This window comes from Pseudorasbora parva, chromosome 16, assembly GCF_024679245.1.
Source record: "Pseudorasbora parva isolate DD20220531a chromosome 16, ASM2467924v1, whole genome shotgun sequence".
NCBI classification, from domain to species: Eukaryota; Metazoa; Chordata; class Actinopteri; order Cypriniformes; family Gobionidae; genus Pseudorasbora; species Pseudorasbora parva.
In genome coordinates, this window is record NC_090187.1 from 7,853,834 (window position 1) to 7,878,169 (window position 24,336).

Here is a 24,336-nt window from a genome sequence, read left to right on the forward strand (position 1 = left end):
TTGGTTTTTGTTGGTTTAACTTAAAAAAGTAAATAACCTGGTTGCCTTAAAATTTTGAGTTTATTGAAATTAAAAACTTGAGTTGATACAATGAAGGACATTTGTTTAATAAATAGAAACTCAAAATATTATTGTGTCTGAACCACATAAAAAAACTGATAAATCATGAAAATAGCACTATTTGGCATGTTTCACTGCGTCATCAGAAATAAAACACACAATTACCCAATATGCTTACAAAATCTTTTAATAATATTTTAATAAAGGTTGTCGAATCTCAAAAAAAGTTCATTGTATTAACTCAAAATTTTAATTTCAATGTACTCAAAATGTTAAGGCAACCAGGTAACTTTTTTTCTAAATATTTTTTTACAGTGTACCTGTTCCAGATTTTTTTGGAATGTGTAGCTCACATGAATTCCAAAATGAGCCAATATTTTGCATCACATTTCAAAATGTCTCACTTTCAACATTTGATATGTTATCTATATTCTATTGTGAATAAAATATTATTTTTTTTATTCACAATTTGTTTTTTAGACAGTTGTGTTTTTTTTGGTTTACTGCTTTATTATTTCTCAAGTCTCTTCAAAATCAGCATCAGCCCAGCTTCTACTCTAAACATGTATATAAATAGATTGTGTATGAATAATTCAACTATTTACACTAACTCCAGTCAGTTGGAAAACTTTAAACCTAGAGCATTTGTCACACTTTCAGTTTTCTCTTGTAATATAAGCTTTTACAGACCTATATGTTTCATAATGTAGGCCATCTTTCTAAAGAATTGTAGTTTTGGTGTTGTTCTTAGCTAAGGGACCTCTGTATCTACTGGAGTCTGCAATGTTATTTTGTTGTTGTTCACGGTCAGGTCGGTCTTATCTCACCACATTGTCATAAATGCCACCTGTTCACTGTACGCGGTTTTGTTGCTGTTGATTAGCCAAATTACTGTGGTGTCATTACCAATTTTGTTGATGTTATTGTTGCTGTGCCATACTGGGCCATCACCATAATAATGCCACAATAATAGCTCTAATATGTGAGAAGTTTCAAAGAGGTCATTGAATCTTTTTTGAGAGACATTATCTCATTGAGGTACTGACAGTTTGGTTTAAGTTCATTGAATGGTGTATAAAGTGTCTCTGAGAATTATGGACAAGGGTTAATCCTGGGCATCATTATCTTTGAATATGCCAAGATGATTAAAGGCAGTAGAATGGAAGGTGAATACTTCTGAAATTTAAAATGAAAATATTTGCTGAGATTGTTGTGAATACTGCAAGGTCATCACTAGCGTGGCACCAAAGTGTATTTTAAATATATATAACAAAACACTAAAAACAAAATGTAAAGGCAGTTTTTTAAATTAACCTTTTAATTATTATATCTGTTTCTCCTTCAAATTGTTGTTGAAATATAATCATATAAATGTTTTTTTTTTTTTTTTTTTAGTTTTTTTTTTATCAATAACTTTTTTTTGTGACATTAATTAATGAAGACAACTTGTGGGGAAGTAAAAATAGTAAAAAAAAAAAAGAAAAAGAAAAAAAAAGAAATAAAGCTCTAGATTCACTAGGTAAACAAGTTTATTTAATTCATTCACAATATGTGCACATTCATTATTAATGTTATACCTAATATGATGAAAACGGCTTTGTCAATGTTTCTTGTCCCCTCACATTGAAAATTACCTTTACAGACCTATTTTCAATTCAAATTGGCACAAATATAAAAGAAAAAAAAATGTATTTAACCTTTGTATGGTGTTCGGGTCTGTTTGACCTGGTTTCCTTTTTTATCGAAAGAAAAATTATAAGATTAATAATTTTTTCTAACTGAGACTCATTGGCCGTGGCTCATTTTCTGTGAGGAATATCAGAACACATTTTCGATGACCACACACTGTACACCCCTTACACATTTATATTACACACAGGATGTTCGGGTCCACTGGACCCAGGGCTAATACAAGTGTGGGAATTGTAGGTCCTGTGTACCTTTACTCTGTCCTCCTCCTGTCAGGGCCTGCTGTTAGTGTGTGTGTGTTCATGTATATGGTTTATGAGGACACAAATGTGTATAATGACATGGTTATTACAACTTAAACATGATTTATGACGACATCTGTGTCCTCATACGAAAACATACTAAATGGTGTTTTTTGAAATTCAAAAAATGCCAAAAGTTTTCTGTGATGGGTAGGTTTAGGGGTAGGGTTAGTGTAGGGGGGCAGATTATACAGTTTGTACATTAGAAAAACATGCCTATGGAGAGTAACCATGCACCACATATCCAAGAGTGCGTGTGTGTGTGTGTGTGTGTGTGTGTGTGTGTGTGTGTGTGAGTGCGTGCATGTGTGCGTGCATGAGTGTGTGTGCATGCGTGCGTGCATATGTTTGATCTAACAAAGGTAAAGAGAAAATATTAACCATATATGCTGTTTATATCGCTTGTAATTGGGATGAAGCAAATATCTGTTGAGTATTTTAACATAACATGTTTGATTGAGTTGAATTAAAAACCCAAAAACGCTGTGGGTCCACTAGACCCACGAGCACTGGCTGAGTAACAAAAATATGAACACCACATAAGGGTTAAAAAAGTTATTTTTGTCTGTGGTTTAACATTACTATCCTAAAACAACAGTCAAATATGAAATGTTATGTTTAGCTACTCACATCTTATTTCGCACTTTATGACCTTTTACTGAAGCGCTGTGCCGCACTGGAATTTGCGCTCAGCTTCTGTGAATTTAAAGCCTGTCTTTATTTAATTGGGGTCTTTTTGGAAGTATAGGTTATGCTAAGTTCACACTGCCCAATTTTAGCCCCAATTTTGACTCACTGACAGGTTTTGCACAATCGCCGACAAATGCACAATAGATTAGGCAAATCGGTGCTCATGCACACGAGTGACAATCACGCAGTGTGAATTATCAAAGCCGCAATCAGAGAGAATTACCAATAAGTTGCTGACGCCTGTGAGATTTTGCCATTTTAAATTGTGACCAGTTTGAAAATCATGTTCTCTTAACTTTGCCTTAGGTTACACTTTATTTTGATTTTCCACCAACATACATTCTACTGGACTATAACTTTTGAAGGTACATGTCAACTAACTCTCATTAATTTGCAACAACATGTCAATGAACTCTCATTAGAGTATCAGACTGTTAGGGACCCGTGCTAAATATGATCAAAGATGGCTGTAAAAATAAATCTGCACTTAATTATCCTCTTGATCTTTCATTCAAAAAATCGTGAAAATCGAACCTTTCATTGAAGTAAAATAATTAAAACTGTGTGTTTGTGGGCATGATTTTTTGACATATGAGGACACAAATGTGTATAATGAAATGGGTATGGCATAGGTATTACAAGGAGGGGGTGAAATATGAGGACATTGGCCATGTCCCCACTTTTCAAAATGCTTATAAATTATACAGGATGAGTTTTTTAGAAAGTAAAAATGCAGAATGTTTCCTGTAATGGGTAGGTTTAGGGGCAGGGGTCGTGTAGGGGGATAGAAAATACGGTATGTACAGTATAAAAACCATTACGCATATGGAATGTCCCCATATGTCACAAAAACAAACGTGTGTGTGTGTGTGTGTTACAACACTGATTGAGCGATTACATGATAGATAAGACATTTGTGCAAGTTGTTTCTTTTAACATACCTTCTGATGTTCAAAATAGGGCGGCAGTGGCTCAGTGGTTCATGTAGGTTGTCTACAAACCAGAAGGTTGGTGGTTCAATCCCCGGTTCCACCTGACCAAGTGTCGAAGTGTCCATGAGCAAGACACCTAACCCCAGCTGCTCCCAACGAGCTGGATGGCGCCTTACATGGCTGACATCGCCTCCGGTGTATGAATGGGTGAATGTGAGGCAAAATGTAAAGCGCTTTGGATAAAAGCGCTATATAAATGCAGTCCATTTCCAAATGCAGTCCATCTTGTGTGTTCCATTGTAGAAAGAACATCAGATTTGTAACAATATGAGGCTGAGTATATTTTTTGGTGAACTGTCCCTTTAAAGCAACTTTTTTTGATAGTCCACTTTAGACATTCTATAAGTAACTACATGTCAACTAACTCTCATTAATTTGTAAATGTCAACTCACCCTCATTAGAGTATTGATAGATGTAGTAGGTTATGGGGTTGTAGAGAATAAGTTTTCATACTTTCAGAGTTACTTATAGTCAGTAGAATGTCTGTTGGGAACCATCAAAATAAAGTGTTAGCAGATATTAAGCAGACAGTCTGTCTACTAATACTCTAATGACTGAAATTTGACAGGTAGTTTCAGATTTATAGTTAGTAGACTGTCTAAAGTGGATTATCGAAATACTGTCTCCATGGGGCATACTTACTTAGACAGGGTCGTAACCACAATTGACACCATTGAGGGAGGCTCATCCACTCCTATATTTTGATCACTTGTGTTTTTCAGAGGTTGATTATTACAGTCAGTACACTCAATCCTGAACCTTCCAAAACAGAAAATTGTGGATAAATATTTTTGGATCAGTATGTGTGAAACAACTGTCAGCTGTCGGAAAGGCCCATAACAGGACAGGCCATTTGGGACGGGAAACAATTTAGACTGTGTGGGATTTAGCGCTACCACCAAATGCCCAATCAGACAGAGAAAATATCTGGCAATGCCTCCTGCTCTAGTGGACACGGGGGATAAAACAGCTTTGTGATGGATTTAATGGCACATCATAGTCGTGGAGAAAATCATCCTGCCTTCAATCAAATGAGAATGAATGCCATGCGAGCAATAAAATCTGAATGATGTTCTCCTGTCCAAAATATTTTTCAGACATGTTGTTGCAAGTAAATGGGCTACAGATTACGAAAAAGCAATGTTCAAGCAACAGTCTGTTTATGCCACTGATCATCATTATTAGGGGCCAAGCACTGAAGGTGTGGAGGCAGCTATTGAATTCATTAGATTTCTTCTTATTATTATTCCACCATTGAAGTCTATGGCAGTCCATGGAACCGTTTGATAAAAAGTTATGAAATTTGGCACACTCATAAAGGACAGTCTGATCTGTCCCAATAACAATTCTGAAGTCTCTAACTTAATCCCTCTAGCAGATCATCTTCAGACTATTAGAATCAAGATGATTAGTCTAACTGTTCTCGAATAACATGCAAATGAATTAGACAAAGTGCCCATTAAAGCGAAAGTCAGGCTATATCTCCACAAGACTTTAGTATATTCTAACCAAACTTGGTGTGTGTTAAGGCAACTATGACCTAAGGCTGCCTGCAGCATTTCGGTGCAGTGCCACCTAGTGGTCCAGATATACAAAACAATTATATTTTGGATGATAACTTCAAAAATGCTTTAGCCAAAAATCACACTTTAGCATAGCCAATTGTCCCATATCAACCATTTTGAAAGTCTGCCATTTTGAATTTTGTCAAAAAGTTCTATATTTTACGAACGCATTGCTGTATCATTACAAAACTTTGTATGTGTCTTCGGCACCAAGCCCTAAAGGTACTCAAAAAGTTTTGGGCAGTGCCACCTTTTGGACAAAAGTTATAATACATTTTTCAAAAATTGAAAATGAACTTATTATTACATTTTACTATAGTCTTAAAACTAGTATAATAGTTTTTTTATGTATTATTATTTATATATTTTTTTATTTTGTGTGTGTGTGTGTGTGGGGGGGGGGGGGGGCATGTTTTTTGTTACATATGAGGACACAAATGTGTATAATGACATGGGTATGACATAGGTATTACAAGGAGAGGGTGAAATATGAGGACATTGGCCATGTCCCCACTTTTCAAAATGCTTATAAATCATATAGGATTAAACATTTTTAGAAAGTAAAAATGCAGAATGTTTCCTGTGATGGGAACATGTATTTTGCATACAGTGATCTCTCATGCCTCATTAAAGAGAGTCAAAACGGCTTTAATCATTTGAATTTTGTGATAAAATAGACAGAATACTTGTATGTTTCACTCGTAAAAGATTGCGTTCAGTACTGTAATAACGGTACAACTCATCTCAACTACAAGGAAAAAGAGGCTACAATTTGCACAAGCTCACCAAAATTGGACAGTTGAAGACTGGAAAAATGTTGCTTGATGAGTCTCGATTTCTGTTGAGACATTGAGATGGTAGAGTCATCATGGATCCATCATGCCTGGTTACCACTGTGCAGGCTTTTGGTGGTGGTGTAATGGTGTGGGGGGATGTTTTCTTGGCACACTTTAGGCCCCTTAGTGCCAATTGGGCATCGTTTAAATGTCACAGCCTACCTGAGCATTGTTTCAGACCATGTCCATTCCTTTATGACCACCATGTACACATCCTCTGATGGCTACTTCCAGCAGGATAATGCACCATGTCACAAAGCTTGAATCATTTCAAATTGGTTTCTTGAACATGATAATAATTTCACTGTACTAAAATGGCCCCCACAGCCACCAGATCTCAACCCAATAGAGCATCTTTGAGATGTGGTGGAACGGGAGCTTCGTGCCCTGGATGTGCATCCCACAAATCTCCATCAACTGCAAGATGCTATCCTATCAATATGGGCCAACATTTCTAAAGAATGCTTTCAGCACCTTGTTGAATCAATGCCACGTAGAATTAAGGCAGTTCTGAAGATGACAGTGAGTCAAACACAGTATTAGTATGGTGTTCCTAATAATTCTTTAGCTGAGTGTATATAGTTGGCTTAATAATGTACTACTATAAGGCATGGGATGCATATTTATTTATTTCTGTGTAAGGCAAAAATGAAAAATTGTCCAACTGTTAAAGAGTTTCTTTGGGTTCCCTCAATATATATATATATATATATATATATATATATATATATATATATATATATATATATATATATATATATATATATATATATATATATATATATATATATATATATATATATATATATATATATATATATATATATTTAGGTCAGGTGAATCTATAATTAAAGGCTATTAAGACAAATAGTCAACTAATTGTTCTGGCAAACCACCAACTGGTTGATTTAAAAAATGTGTAGTCATAGTACACATAAAGTAGCTCCCGCAATACTGCAACACATATCACATATATTTCAAAATAAGGACACTATTTAGATTTTGTGAGGTTTAATGTTCATCTGCATGATTTTTGTTTCACACATCTGGTACATAAAGTTAATTTTTACACCAAACATAATCCCCATGTAAAAAAAGACAAAAAAAAGTCTAAATGCTTCACATATGGAAGAATAACTAGCAGTGACACATACAATGATTGAGTTCATGTGTTCACGATGACTCAGACGATGATTTTCCTTTTACAAACATGAAGATATATTGTATACATTGTACGTATTAGAAAATATTAACAAAAAAAGCCACAGCTCACGTGTATAAAACAAACTCAACAGGATCGCAAACATAGAAATGAAGTAAAATAATATCACACTTTCAAAAGAAAAGAAAAAAAAACAATTTCATATTATCTGAGGCAGTAGGACAACAAAGAAAAATCAACTAGTGGCAAATAATGCATGATCTTCTGTGTTGAAAATATTAATAATTATAATAATAATACATGTGGCAGCAATAATGGAAAATATGTGACATGGGGACAGGGTTTTCTTTCCAGCAATGCGACCCAGGAACCACAGATGATTCTAATGCTACACTAGTACACACATAGAAATCAATGCCAGACATAAAGGTGTGCACAGTAGGTAGCTTCACATATTGTAACCTAGCCCATAAACCACCGCAGAAGATACATTTTTAAAACCAATCCTGGACAACTCTAAGGGTTTCTCTTTATCACTTGTAACTTTCACATTGAGCACAAACATTTAGCACAAATATTTTTTTTTTCTTTTCTTTTCCAGCATACACATTAGACATGGCCTATCAACATGAACGTCATTCTTGTCAGATTATTTCATTCTTTAGAGAGGTCTGGCTGAGGTTGTAAAGAGGGCAGTGATGTGTATTGGCTCTTCATAGGGTTAAGGACTGAATTATGTTCTAGAAGGTTACGGCATATTGAGAATCGTTCTCTAAAAAAATACATCAACATACGCTTTTCTTTCAAAAATAGCTTAATAAGGATGAAAGTTGTGGATTGTCCCTGAAAAGGTTTTTGTGTAGGTCAACCAGTGAAAATGGTACATTTAAGGTAGTTTGAAACAAAAAAGCATTCTAACTGTTCAGAGATAATGCAAATTAAAGACATGGACTGCATGTAATCGCATGCATTTTCAAGGACAACCTACACTCATAAATACAGCAGCAACATAAATAAAAAGCTTTATATCTTAACAACAAGCCTTCAAAGAAATAAACTGATACAAGAAGGTTATGATTATCTGGATCGTTGAAACGTGGATGAGTGTCCTGATGAAAAGTATCCATTTATCCCTTAATCTTTGATAATACCAAATGTAAACATTTGTGTGGGAGCAAATATGGAACGCTCTATTTCTTTGGTAACTACGAGCAAAACGAGATGAAAGTGTTTATGGCAGCAAAAATGTTTTACTTGTGATGTTGTGTCAGATGATATCTTATAAGCAGAAGTGAAATAGAGCCCTTTTTTGTTTAGAGAAGATGGAACATTCACATTTCAGATTATAATAACTAAATATTGTATTGATATTTGGTACTATTCCGATATCTTCGTGAAAGACGGGCACTGCCGATTAACCTATATAATGCTTTTTCCTCAGAATCACTGTAGGGATGTTGTGCCATGTCATAATTTTGACGAAATGTCATTAGATAAATAAAATAGTATACTTTAACAGTCACTCAACCCAAGCATGTACAACAAGAAGCAAGCAAATATAATATAATGAATGAAAGGGTAACAACTGATTAAAAAAGAAACTTAAAAGGTGATACAAAGTCAAAGAAACAGTTCTGTCATTATTTATTCCACCTCATGACATTTCTAAGCATCCTTAAAAAATAAAACTTCCAAAATTACAGTAATGCCATATATATATATATATATATATATATATATATATATATATATATATATATATATATATATATATATATATATATATATATATATATATATATATATAAAAGTTTGGTTCGCTAAACTTAACCCTTTAGTAAACAGATTTTAAAAATCTGAAGAACCTACTATAAAGAACTTTTTGTGCAATGGAAAGATTCCATAGAGATTAAAGGTTCGTCATGGAACCATCAAAGCCAATAAATAACCTTTTATTTTAAGAGTGTACAAGCTCCAAAAAGGACAAAAAAGAGACCTTTTAAATATTGTTCGCACAGCTCGTCCACACATTTTCCAAAATTAACAGAAACCCCAAAACAAATAAAAATTAACTCTTTCCAATTAAAAAAAATATATATGTTGCCAACCAACACCAGCTTTTTTTTGTGTGATAATTTTCACAAAAAAATGTTATGGCCCCCAGAATAATTTGCTTAACCTTTTCAAAAGGTACACTTCTCTAGAGTGCACATTGGTACCTAATTTACATATTAGTTCCTAAAGTGTACCTTTTGAAGAGGTACTGCCCCAGTGACAAATTTTGTACAAATATCTGAACATGCAATATATCACTTGAAAACATGAGTGTTTCATAAAAGTACTATTTTGAAAAACGTTGATCTTTTATCGCTTTTTTCTGCTTGTTTTTTGTCAGTGTTTTGATCTGTAGATTCTCTACCCTTTCAGAAAATGTGTAAGATCGCCCCCCTACCGTATAACAGTTAAAACAGAAAGACGGAAAATTCGGTCAATGGCGGGAAAAGAGTTGAAGTACCATACAACTCCATTGATGTCTCTTGGAGAACATCTGCGAGAAGGTTATTAAAAATCATTTTTTGGAAAATCATCATTTGGGTTCCAAAAAAAACAAACATACACTTTAAAATATGAGCTTGTTTAAATAATGACAGAACGTTTCTTTTCAGGTGATTATTCCTTGAAACATTGTAAAAGGTCAGACACTTGGGATAATTGAAATAAAGAAAGGTAAGTTCTAAGAGAGGAAAAGCGAAGGCTTATACCCTGTGTTCAGGAGAAGTGAGGTGTGCTGTTGTGAGAGGTGGGAGGGTGTAGAGTTGTGGTGTTTCTAAAATTACAGCACGAGACTAAGGGAACCTAACCACAGCCTCATAGTGAAACATGCAGTGCACAACACACACGGTTTCAGGTCCACAAACTACTGACACTTTTATTCATTGTTCCGAGAGACCGCCCGCATCCTGATGTGGCCAGCGCAGGACAACAGTAAAGAGGAAGGAAGTGTTGTTCTCTCCAGGTGTGACTCGTAATAGCTATCCTGTATGGGAGGTGCAACGAAGCTGTCACAGGGGCGTCTCCCAGCTCGGAGGAACGTGGGTCTAGACGGATTGCTCTTTGGGATAGTTAAACGGGGGCCGGGGGGCTGGAGGGGCGGCGTTGGGCTGGAAGGTGTACATGGGGGTGTTGGTAGGGTGCTGGGTGTAAGGGTGCTGGGGGAGGAAGGTAACAGGGGGGTAGGAAGAAGGAGGTGGAGGCTCAACAAATTTTTCCTGGTTGCCCGGATGATGGCAGCTCACATAGTCAGCTGGGTTCGGTAGCTCTTCGTTCCCAGAGTTCTGTGGAAACAAGCAGATTTAAGCAACCGTTTGAAAGATATTCTGCTATGACACAACAAAAGGCCTTTCAAATGACTGCAACTGAACTGAAGTTCTGCCATGACAACTCTCTGAGAGACTGGCATGGTAATGGTTAACATATTTGGTCTTGGTGAAATAGATACTTCGTCTGCAGAGCAAGTGCTTCGTACTGCCAACACATTCGCAGATGATGCTGTGAGCATGTAAGACATATTGATAGGAAACATATTCATGAAATAAATATGTGTCTTATAGCAGATCTATACAGGTGGAGCTGGGGAAGATGGAGGGTTTCTGAAAGCACATTGCAGAATGCAACCGCTAACTGTGCCAAGTATTTGAATGTTGAGCAGCAAGATTATTGGCTGCTGATGCCACAGCAACCAATCAGCTGCGCATTACAAATTATAACATATTGAGTTAAGGACCTGGAGTTAAGTCTGCGCCATCTAGAGTTTCATGACAGAACTTTGTATTTGTACAACAGAAGTCAGATCACATCATTCATAATAACATACCTTAAAAAAGAGAAAGATTCTAAGCATCTTAATACATGAGGAAATCATCTGCAACATTTTTCTTGTGGACATCAACCAGTCAAAGTTCTGATGTGAGTTATGTGAAAGAATGTTAAATGGCAATGAAATGATATCCAGCTATTTTTTGTATTTATACAGTATAACTACAATATACTATAAAACATTTAAAAAAATACAGTATATTAATGATATAGTTGTGATGATCTTACAGATAAAATTAAGCAACACAGTTAACATCTTAAAGATTTGAATGGAATTAAAGGGATATTCCACCCAATTGTTCACCCTCATGTAATTACAAACCCATTAGACTTTTGTTCATCTTTGAAATGTTGAATGATTTGTTATTCTTTTTTATGAAACCTGAGAGATTTCTATCCCTCAATTGAAAGTTAGCTTTAGGAAGAGTATTATCAATCTATATTATTTAAAATTACAGTTCTGAAAAAAAAATAAATAAAAAAAATAAAAAATAAATAAATAAATAAATAAATAAATACATAAATAAATAAAAGACCACTTGGCACTGAGCAATCAATGTTAAGTGGTTTCTTATTTTTTTCCAGAGCTGTATATCGGTCTGTTAATTCCATAATTCCCAAAAGGTATTTTAGTTAAATGTCCAACATTCTGCCTTTTATGTTAAGCTTATATTTTAAAAATGCTTTGTAAACACAATGGCCCTCATTTATCAAAAGTGCGTACACCAAATTTCCAGCGTACACCTTGCGTACACCCAAACCCACGGTGACTTTGAGATTTATCAATATGGACGTTGGCGTACGGCATGCTCAAATCCTACGCCAGCTCAGGAGGTGGTGTACGCACGTTTGAGTTAGTGTGAAAATGCGCAGAAAAACAATTCCTAACACCACAAAACGCACTGACAAGATATGCTATATGACCCACTGTTAAAAACCACAACACCAACATTCAGTGTTTATTTTTTTGCAACATGAACGACAATGTTTAATTTGTGTGACCTTACCAAAGCGTTTGATTTGTAGGCATATGTATTCCTCCAGTCGCGAGCCTGTGCGCTTTACCTGACGTTTCAGGCCCGTCTGGCCCGGCAGCTGCGCACGGACTGGGACTAAATAATTCAGACTGACAAAATAATAAAAATGACCTTCTTCTTTTAAATAATAATAAAATCAATAAAAACGACATTATTCTTCTGAATAACAAGCGTCATTAAGAATAATAATCATAATAATAAGAATAATAATAATAATAAGAAGAAGAATCTTACAAATTGTCATGTAGTTATTAATGTGAATGAATGGTAGTACTCCTAATCACATCAGCATCACTGTCGTACACCCCAATACATGTGCCGTGATACGAAATTAAATGCTAATTGTTTCAAAACGTGCTGTAAAATAATGCATTGTGATGGTAATTTATCATCCAAACAGCTATTTAAACTGCTGGAGTGCGCTTTTCAACCTCCTAAGAGTACTCGTAATTTGGGTCCATATTTTGTTTTTGTAGGTGCCTTTAATCCCACTCTTTAAACTCCCAAATAAAACAATTTCGTTTTTTTTTTTTTTTTTTTCACTTCCCTGGTGATGGTCTCGATGGGTGCGTCTCAATCATCTCACTAGTTCAGTAGTCAGGGCACTGATCAGGGAGTCAGCCCTTTGACTCATGTCCTAATCAGTGCCCTGACTAGTGGACTAGTGAGATGATTGAGCGCGCCCGATCTCCACGTCGGAGAAGTTTCGCTTCTTTGCCGTCTTCTGTTTGTCCATGGCGTAAAATGAGGGCGTGGGGGAGGCGGAGACTTGAATATATAGGGGCGTGTTATTCTAATGACGATCGTTTTCAGCCGCCACATTTATCAAGGGCAAGTATTGCGTACACCTGGATTGCAGAGGTGCGCACAGTTTCATAAATCAGGCGGTGAGAGGAGTGTAAGCATAATCTTACGCCAACATATACACCAGTTTCTACGCAAGATTGATAAATGAGGGCCAATGTGAATGAACGGGAACCTTGGCTGTAAATGTCCAAATCATTTTCGTTATTAATATATCCAAGCCTGCCCGAGAACTTTTCTGGTTACGCCTGATAAAAGAGCCGGCCTTCAAGCACAGAAGTGGATGAAGAAGAAACAAAACTTAATCGCTTCATGTATTAACATCAACCGCAGCAGATGCACGCAACAGGTGATTTCTGCATATGCTCTAAGAGCTGTAAATATACACAGCGCCAGGAGATCGGATTGCCTATTCCACCTACTTTGATCAAGACATCATTAAAGTAATAAATCTTGATTTGTGTTTCAAAGATAACCCAAAGTCTCATGGGATTGAAAGGACCTGTGCAATTGATGACATAATTTACATTTTAGGGTGAACTAACTCTTTAAGAGCATTTAGTCAGATTTGATAAATTATTATTACATTTCTCTTTCCTTGTCTTGGGACTGAGAGTGCAAACCCCAGAAGCAAAATGCTGAGCTAAAACATGAATATTGATGCATTTAAAAGTCATCAAAAAGCTGAAAAATGTGCTATATTTCCCACCTCTACCCTGCACAGTAAGTTTAATACTATACCGCATATTGCTTCTGGTGTCTGATACCACATATCTTTTTTTTTTTTCTTCTTTGTCTGTGTTTACAATACTTCATTATTTGGAGTTCAGTGTAGAAACAAACACAATAGTCTGACACAAAAGTATACAGCTCTGAAAAAAAATTTTAGGAGACCACTTAAAATTGATTTCTCAATGTTACGTGGTCTCTTTTTTTTTCCAGAGCTGTATATGTACAGTTAAACTTGAAATACACTTCTCAAGGAAATAAACTTCTTCAATTACAACTTTTAAGTTGACAAAGTCCATTCTAAACTTAGTTTTCTGAGCTGAAATAATAATTTCTTGTTAAAGCCAGGAGTTACAAAAAAAAAGAACATGAAAATAATGAAAGACAGACTGGAATATGACCTACAGTAAAGTAATGAGAAAATGTAATGTTGAGAGAGGGAACGAGAGGCCATTTTTGCACCTGGTGTTACAGTCAGGAGCCACGTTTCCACTTTTGGTCCAGTGCGAGTTAGGGTTTTCATCAGGCTAATAACCTCGGACCTCTAGAACCGAGCCCAAAACCCACGCTGCTTTTCCACTGTCGGGCAAGAAGCTCTACATCTAAAACCCACCCAAAACAAGCCTCTCTCGAACGATGTCACACAAACCCATCATCTCACCAACTAATGTATGTTTTAGCAGAAATCCAATCAGAAACAAATAACCATATTTTGGCCGTTTGTTGGCAATTTTGTTGATTACTTAAATATTTAAGACCCAAGCATCAATGTTTTAACACAGTTGTACAATAATGTGATTCATTGATCACCATACATACATTTATTGGGATTATACATTCGTCACAAAGACATAAAGTGGTATTTACCATTTTTTCATAAAAGAAAGAGGGCGCATATTTATTCAGTCACGTCTGTTTCTCTGTAGTTGTAGTCACAGGACAGTTTATCACATTGAGATAGAACAGTCCCTTCTACATATTTTCCTACAAAAATACAACCTGAGCACTGCTCCAGTGACAGTCCCAGTACACGTTGTATTTTCAGTCAGCGAAACAGCGAGAAAGCTTTTTTGCTGTAAGTTGTTTTATTTTATGCAGAGCTAAACATGGATATCAGACAAACTAGTATAAAGAGACAAGATGCACTGACAGATAAAATAAATACATTATTGTAATAGCCTATATGATATGTCTGATTTCTTCTTTTATCATGTTTACTATGATAATCGTTCGCTATGATGAATAGCCTTTTGCATGGCATATAAATATGTATGCCTTATACAGTGGTCAGAATCCACATTGGATCACAAACAGAAGTTATTTAAACACTCACTGCTGTCTGAAAGTGAGTTGGTGGTGTATGAAATCACCTGCGGCACCAGACTCAGATAAACCCTGCTTCTGTTCATAATCACTCCTCAAGTCCGAGCTGGCCAGCTTTGGACCAATTTATTTGGCAGGCCGAAAAACTCTGGCCGCTGGCCCAAATCAAGCCCGGAAGTGACAGTGGAAAAGGGACTGGCCCTACTCGTCAAATGTCTGACGCTTGGTCAGGACCCCTCTGCATCACTTTTTAACGCACGGGGGTACCCCTTTAGCGTATATTTAAATTGTTTGCCTAATAAGTCAGATCAAGACGCATTTAATCCTTTGCATTTGAAAAAATAGACATGATTTTATGAATATTTGTAGGCTACTTTTATATTTTGGAGCAAGTAACCCAACTCGTACCCTAAACCTACCCACTTCTCAACAATATAAAACACATAACAGACAAATAAAAGTACAGGTCACAGATATTTATAGCAAAAACTGACCCAAACAGTATAAAAGTATTAAATCATGTTGCATTCCAAGTGTTCTGAAGTCATACGATGTCTTCATGTAAAGGACAGAGTTGATCTTAATGTTTTAGTTGCTGAAATGATGATCCTGCCTGCACTCTGTGAACAAACTCATTCATATCTCATTCCAAAGATACACCTGACTCTTTAGCATGATGCAATCGGTCACAAAACACACAAGAGCCAACGGCATTTTACAATCAATGCTGACGTAATGACGCAATTGGTCACGAGACATACGAGAGCCAATGGAATTTCACTATGAAATCTGACGTAACGTTTCGTCAGGTGGCAATTTTTTAAATTTGATGTGTGCATAATCTTCGGCAGATGGAGACGCTGATCACTTTTGGGGATTTTCTTCACACAAATCAATCGTTTGTCCTCGGAACACTTGGAATATTTGTACATTTTGAATAAATTGTGCAAGCAGTCGTATCTGCCTTTTATATCCTGTGTTTTATATTATATAATACACAAATGGGTAGGTTTAGGGATGGGATGGGGTTGGGTTACAGGTTAAATGTGTCTAAATAGTGTAAATAAAAAATAAATGTAAATAAAAATATACTCCAACATGGCATAATGGCAATATCATAACCCAATTTATAATTTCATTATGATGATATGCCCAACGATTCTGTATATGACGGCAAAGGTTTTTTATTGAAATAAATGGAGCACCCTGCTTGTCGAAAAATGACGCTAAAGGGGTACGGTGTGTATTAAAATGTGACACCGAGGGGTCCTGACCAAGTGTCAATATATGACGAGTTAGGAGTGAGAAATGCAGCTAGTGAAAAAAAAAAAAAGTCTGTGCTTGATGCATGTTTTTCCTGTCTACCTGAAAATGCTTTAAGTTTCTTGATCGCAAAATGTTTTGGACCCTCTTTATGCCGTTATTTAGAACAGATCACTTGTGATCGGATTGATTGAGAAAAAACTTTAGGGATAGTTTACCCAAAATTAAAAATTATCCCACGATTTTATTCAGCCTGAAGTCAACAGCCTAGGTGTATATGATATTCTTCTTTCAGACTAATAAAATCAGAGTTATATAAAAAAAGTCCTGGCTAATTCAAGCTTTATAATGGTAGGTATTGTTGCTCTGTTTTTGAAGTCAATAAAAATGCATCTGTCCATCAAATAACACCCTTAAGCCATCCTAGGTTTAAATCATGGGCTAATTTTCAGTTTTGGGTGAACTATCCCTTTAACACCAGGTCTAAATGGGACCAGAGAGAAAGCGTACAATAAAAGTGTAAAAGAATTGTGACTTACGCAGAATCCCCAAGCATCTTTACGTCTATGACAACGATGAGTCCCACTCTGTGAGCAGTATTGTAACGGAAGGAGCAACAATTTCAAAATAAACACTAAACGATGTTCCTCAGGGCTCACCCCTGGGCCATCTTCTTTCGCAAAGCTGACAGTGAGAGATGCAAGCTAGACACATGAGGTTTAGATGACAGGTGGATCCAGAACTCAAAGCGGGAATGGACAGATGAATGTGTGGAAGAATCCGCTCACACATTCATCAGATGTCGCGGACATCTTTGTAAGCACATGAAGACATATCTATAAAAATGAAACTTGTGGCAGTGGCTATTTTTGTATAATAATACGATTTTGTAACATCTGTCTCTGCACAAAGAGCTTGACAATTATATGAAGAATAATGAAGAACTTGGCCCGTATTCATTAAAAATCTTAATGCAAAGACTAGCTCCTAGTGACAAACTTATATACCCTAGTTTCCTCATAAAATGACAAAAAAAAAAAAAATACTTAGGAAAGAAGGAAGTAATTTAGAAAGCATCTAAACCCTTAAAAGGTCTTAAGGTCCAGAATTGTTAGTAGTACGGACAAGGACATTTAAGAGGTTTATGAGTTTCTTTAGCAATGGAGAAAATGGACCAAAATCGAGGAGGGATAAGAAATGTGTTACAGTGAGTTAATACAGTGAGACACTACACATTAGATCGTATAGGGATCATGTTTGTGACTGATCTTATTAGAGACACGCTAATATCTACATAAATGGACTTATTCACTGCAATAACACATTTGGCAACTGGAAAAATTCAACTATGCAGCAGGGATGATTTGGGTCAGTCACAGAATTACAGCAATTTCAGAAACTACTGTGCCACTCTGAGAGAGAGAGAGAGAGAGAGAGAGAGAGAGAGAGAGAGAGAGAGAGAGAGAGAGAGAGAGAGAGAGAGAGAGAGAGAGAGAGAGAGAGAGAGAGAGAGAGAGAGAGAGAGAGAGAGAGAGAGAGAGAGAGAGTATATACTTAAAAGCGCTCTTCCTCACTAAGATACTTTTTTTTTGTATTTTCCTCGATCCGAGTTGCACTCAGATCGATCCTTAATAACTCTCAAGCTAAGACTTCTACTTTGAAGTTTGTAAGGTAAATTGGGAGCTTTTTGAAAGCATTCTTAGAAGCTTTAAGCATACAGGCCCTGATCCTTTAAATCATTAAGGTGATATTTACTCGGTCAAGATTTTCTCGATTGGATATAACATGAGTAAACATTGGCTAAGTTTTCTGAAGAACAGAAAGCCATCACTAGCTACTTCAAGGACTTAAATCTTCATCTGGAGCACAACGTTATAGACGGTTCAATATATTTATGCTTTTTCAGCAGTAACAAATACCTTCACTGGCTTCAGCTCTGCAAAGAACGAATAGCTACTTGGCTTTAGACTCACCTATTATAATTTGTTTGATAATGCATAAGATACAGTATGAGAGACCTAAACGTAAAGCAACAGTTTACCCAAGAATGAACACTGTTATCATTAATGAATAATTGATAAGTGCATAATTTTTTTAATAATTCATTGGCCTGGAGTAAGTTATTACCACACCTTTAAACACTGTTCAGATGATGTATTTCAAGACATTTGTCATGTTTTGTCCTTAAAATGCTCCTGTGTGCAGGATTAATTTCTTACACATCTAAACCCAAGCCTCCATTGATAATTACAAAATGTAATAAAGCTAGTAAAAAAATAATATTATGGAATACTTGATTTTTGATTGGTCAAGCGCACATTCCAGCGCAATGTTATTACCAGAAAACAACCGCCAAAGTGAATAACACACCGCTCATCTGGGTACTTCGAGTTGTCTTGACTGGTACTACTTATATATGTGTGTGTGTGTGTGTGTGTGTGTAAATTACCTCAGTCTGTGCATCCCTCAAGTCTAAAGAGTGTTCGGCTGAAGCGTCTACTAATATGAAACTGTAAGAATAGCGTCGTTATTGCCGTTAAATTTCATATAGCTTTAAGTTGCAAAACTATTCTACTGATAAAATTGCCAGAGTAATCCCAGCAGTGCCTCAAAATAACAATAAAAATTTCGTAAGAGCAGGGCTGACAACATGTTTCTATGCGAGTGTGTGTCTGTACAATATGTGGGTTCGTTTCATTGACTGCCTTGAACTACATTTGCCGTGCGTTTCCCTGAAAATAATTGCACGCCTTAGAATGTTCGTCAACCAATCAGATTCAAGAATTCAACAGCCCGTTGTATAATGACTCTTATGTCAAACCCATATGCAATTCTTTCTCGCATGGAACACAAAATATAATTTAACAGAATGTTTATTCTTCTATTTGTTCACAAACTGAATGGTGACGAGCAGGACATTGTCTTAGGTATTTCCTTTTGTGTCCCATGCCTGGAAAGCATGTTTCCTCTGGTGGCATAATTAACCCTCGTTAAGGTTGGTCTAAACATGCACACAGAGCTTCAAAACATGTTCTTGAGGCTTTTTTTTTTTTTTTTTTTTTTTTTTTACTTGACAAATAGTCTTTTTGTCTTTATTTAACTGGTTGTCAAGGAAACAGACAAAGAAAGTGAAATTAGTGCTAAACCACGTTTAAACAATGTGTTCATTGTGTTAGTTCAGAAAGAGCCTTGCCTATTGATCGTAACAGAAGTTTGAATACATATAGTGCGAGGCTCATTAATTAGAAATTCATCTGATTGACGTTTGTAAAAATGATGTTTATACCAACTTACAGTCCACAGATAAGAAGTAAGGGGTTAATTTGCTGCTTTGGAGAAATTAAACAGAGAAAAAGAATTGATGTTTTAATGTCAGTTGAACTAATAAGCTACCAAACAGCACTAATTAACGAAACTTGAATTTAAAATCTCAGTTTGAACTCTGATATTAGAGAAGTACTATACATATGCACAAACACAAAAACATCTGCTTCCTTTTCTTAAAAAGCGTACATAATGAAATGTCTACAGATGGAGGAGGTGAACCATTTTGACTGCACCTTTCTCACAGACAGTGTGGGATTCAGAGAGACACTTCACTCCTGCATAAAACGCAGCACTAATCTAAATGAAAATCACTGGCCTTTTTTTCTTTCTTTTTTCCAATACCTTCAACAGTGAGGTAGGCGAGTAAGGGTCTCTCTGATAGTCCACCTTGGGGAATTTGACCTAAATAGGCTTCTTTTATCTCCTTTGACAATGTAATGATTCCCCCATCGCAGCATTGCCACGTTCCAGAACTTTGGAATTTGCCAAAGCAATTATTTCACTATCTTCAGAGAAGGACTTTGACCTTTTGGCCTGTCTAGTGGCTCTACATAAAGCCAGTTACAATGCTGATTGAAAATGCTTTCAAATAATATGTACTGATTGAAATGGACCTCTTTTTTGTACCCCATTTAGGAAAGGTGGAATCCTGAGTTTATCTGTCAGTCATTCTTGAGTGCTCCTTTGAGCATGTAAGACATGCCTCTATTTTTCCTTTCACTGATCTGAACAGATGAATTATCTGCACGCTGTTGTATAGGATCCACAGAGACAATATACAGCCAATTAGAAAACAGATTCAAGTCATATAGCTTAATGATCTATATCTTTTGGATTACTTCAGGAGAACATTTCAGGAAAAGCACTTCTGAAAAACAGGAGATCACAAGTGGGGATTTCTAAACGACTTAGTGATAGTTCACCCCAAAAATGAAAATGTGATGTTTATCTGCTTACCCCCAGGGCATTCAAGATGTGTGTGTTTGTTCCTTCAGTAGAACACAAATGAAGATTTTTAATTCCAACTGTTGCCTTATAATCATGTCAATGGAGTGTTTTCTAAGATAGTCACTATGAGAGTAGATATACAAATCCATATTAAACACATCAGCTTGTGACGACACATTAATGTCTTAAGACACTAAACGATCGGTTTGTGTAAGAAACTGAACCGTATTTATATAATTTTGTACCTCAAATACAACACTATATACATCAGCCGTCCCCGCACCATCACTGCCAGTAAGTGAGGTGAAATTACATTATAGGGTGTAGATACGTGCAAGAGATCCCTTCCGTATCCCATTGAGATCCACCGTAACTGGTACATTTGTCCTCACTTGCCGGAAGTGATGGCGTGGTCACGGCTTTTGTACATAGTGTTGAATTTGAAGGTATAAAAAATATATAAATACTGTTCGGTTTCTTACACAAACTGATCGTTTCGTGTCTTAAGACATCAATGTGTCGTCACAAGCCGCTGTGTTTAATATGGATTCATATGTCTATGCGTTTTTTACTGTCATATTGGCTCTCATAGAAATGCACACCATTTACATGTATTATTAGCCTGGAAATCTACACGCACCCTAGCGGCAGCAAATTTAATCTGCCCGCTAGTGTCGTCTAGCAACTCCCTTCTGAGCTGTATTCCCCTAACTCTTGCCAGACCAATCACATTGTGTATAGAGTCGGTGGGCGGGGCCATAACAACGACGTGCCAAGTTGCGTTTGCGTGCTTCTAGTAAACACAGAAACTGGCGAACGGCGGCGGTCTTTCGACTCAGCTTTGACGGCGATTCTGGAAGACTTGGAGTTAAGCTTTTCTCTGAGAAAAGAACAAAAAACGGCACTGAAGTCATTCTTAAAAAGGGAAGATGTGTTCGGAATTTTGCTGACCGGATACGCCGAATGTTTAATCTATCAACAAGCTCTGCTTCACCTTCGTTGCTCTGGTTGGTTGTAGCGCTATCGCGTGCAGAGGGAGTTCGAAAGACAACCGTTTATCCCGCCCCTCGGATTGAGCCCTGTCTATGGTGAGTTTCCAGACCAAACATCTTGATGTGGGTCTGGCTTGTCAGGCTAATGCATTATATGAGCAAAAGTTGGAGTTAAAGGGATAGTTCTCTTTGAAATTCAATTTTGATATGTTTTAGCTTACCTCATGGGCATCCGAGATGTAGAAGTATTTGTTTCCCCAGTAGTTTCAGTTTTGATCATTTTAGGTCAAACCGTTCTTGTCTGTGCCTCACATAATGAAGGTCTATGGTCACCAAGAGCATACACAGAGAAGTCCAAATTAAACAATCCCCCATCGTAAGTACACACTGATGGCCTAAGACACGAAACGAGCGGTTTGTGTGAGAAAACGAACAGTATTTATATCGTTTTTACCTCTTGTACACCACTACGTCCGACTGATCAGAGGGCGCGCGTTTCATGTTGTGACATTCGCGCGTTCTGGCTTTAGTCTGCGCAAGCGCGGAAAGCGCCGGAAGTGGATCTCTCGCGCGTTTACGTCTCTCATTGTTTACACAGAAATTTGGGAAGTGTTACCTTTCACTGTGAAGATCTAAACATATTTAGACGTACAGGACATTGCAATGGAAGAAGATTTCGATATATTAACAGACAACGTTGAATTTTTTTCACAACCATATTTATTTGAACCAGAATACACTGATCAAGAATGTGATACCTCTTCCGCCGCTTTCCACACTTGCGCAGACTAAAGCCAGAACGCGTGAATGTCACAACAGGAAACAAGCACGCGCGCCCTCGGATCAGTCGGACGTAGTGGTGTACAAGAGGTAAAAACGATATAAATACTGTTCGTTTTCTCACACAAATTGTTTAATTTGGACTTGCTCTTGGTGACCATAGACCTGCATTATGTGAGGCACAGACATGAACGGTTTGACCTAAAACATCAAAATTTAATTTCAAAGTGAACTATCCCTTTAAAAATCTTAATTTGTGATCTACTGACAAAACAAAGACACCTACATCTTGGATGTCCTGGGGGTAAGTAGATAAACATCAAATTTTCATTTTTGGGTGAACTATCCCTTTAAGGTGCTAAAAAGACAAACCAGACCTTTTAAAGCTACATAAAGGATGTGACCTGATGTGATTATTATTGACATTTCTGGGAAATTATTCTTCATCACTTTATTGGCTGATTTAAAAAAAAATAAATAAAAATAATAATAATATTTTTTTATTATATATATTTTTTTTTTTACAGTAAGAGATCTAGATAAGAGTAGAGTAGGCCACTGGGACTTGGAAAAGGACATGCTTAATTTTCATGAAAAAGAGCTAATGTTCCTAAAATAGGCTTCATTTTCTTTTGGCAAAAGATTTTTTTTTTTTTTTTTTTTTTTTTTGTGTGTGAAATGTGACCCAAGCATTTCTTGGCAGATAACAGGGGTAAACTAAAAGCAAAAATCCTTACTCCATAAGCATGAACAAAAATAATAGAGCCTAAACAATCACCATTAGAGGTGAGGGACGTTTCAGGATATGAGCAAAAATAATCCTCATATGTGTTTTGAAAAACGAACACGATGAAAATATGATGATAAATGATTCCGCCGCTGTCAAATCTCCTGTGACTTATTGTGAAATCTTGTGAGAAATCTTGTGATAATAGAGGAGCTGAAGTAAAATCAAATCCACATGGGTCTCCATAGATCTTTACCGATAGAAACATGGTTTTCGTATTAACCGAGGTGTGTGTGTGTGCATTACAAGCATTTTAGATCTTGTAGATATTGCATTGAATGGTATTACATACAGTGCCAAATGCATGAGTTGCATAACACAAACGTGTGGATCATTTTCTCTACAAATTCCAAAAGAAACTTTTCACAGTTCATTTTTGCATTGTACACCCACTATCTCACTGAATGACAGTAGAACAGCTAAGTAATTAACTTGGTGATATCATTAGACATCTCCTATCTCAGTACATCTGTTCTTCATCTCAATAACAAGGACACATCACCACCCTTGATTACCTGCGGGCTCCATACTACGCATTTCCCCATACTTCACTCTCCGCTGTCAGGTAAATTACCGCTTACTTCATTCATAGACCCACCCACACTAATATGAAAGGTCACTGCGGTGTATGTTTAAAAAGGCAAAATCAACACTCAGACAAGTACACTCACACAGGAAAGAGAAATAAGGTTAGAGTTAAATTAGACTACAGAGCAAAAGAAGTTAAGGAAGAATGATGACAGAATGAATATATACATATAAAGATGACAAGGAACTAATTTAACAAAATCACACATATTAAACTTATTAAACTAAAGGCAAATCATAGTAAAAGAAAGTCTCTTGAAATGTGCCAGGGAAAATTCACATGCTTGTATTTTATGCTGCATTTTCTCCAATGTCATGTGGAATATGCCTACTTGATATGATATCTTTGTATTCCTGTCATAAAAGGATTACTTTGCCCATCACTCAAGGCCCGATATGCTCACGGCAAAGTACTTGTTTGTTCTTCGTTCAGTGGTCAAAAGAAGTTTGAAATGCCTTTGCAACAGGGCACAAAAATCCAGACTGCTGAGAGTGTTGTTTATATATGTGTTCTGTGTGCTTTCCTCTCATTAACAAAATAATTAATCAAAATGGCAAATGAGAAAACACCAGTTAAGAAAGCAT

General features: G+C 36.4%; 1 protein-coding gene across 1 annotated transcript in view; it reads right to left on the reverse strand.

Moving 5' to 3' along the window:
- Positions 1-10,464: 10,464 nt before the first annotated feature.
- Positions 10,465-24,336, reverse strand: part of nectin1b (nectin cell adhesion molecule 1b) — a 321,725-nt gene continuing 307,853 nt past the window's right edge. The window contains 1 exon segment of the mRNA XM_067419324.1: positions 10,465-10,632. Coding sequence (XP_067275425.1) covers positions 10,590-10,632 — 43 coding nt within the window. The 3' untranslated portion in view covers positions 10,465-10,589.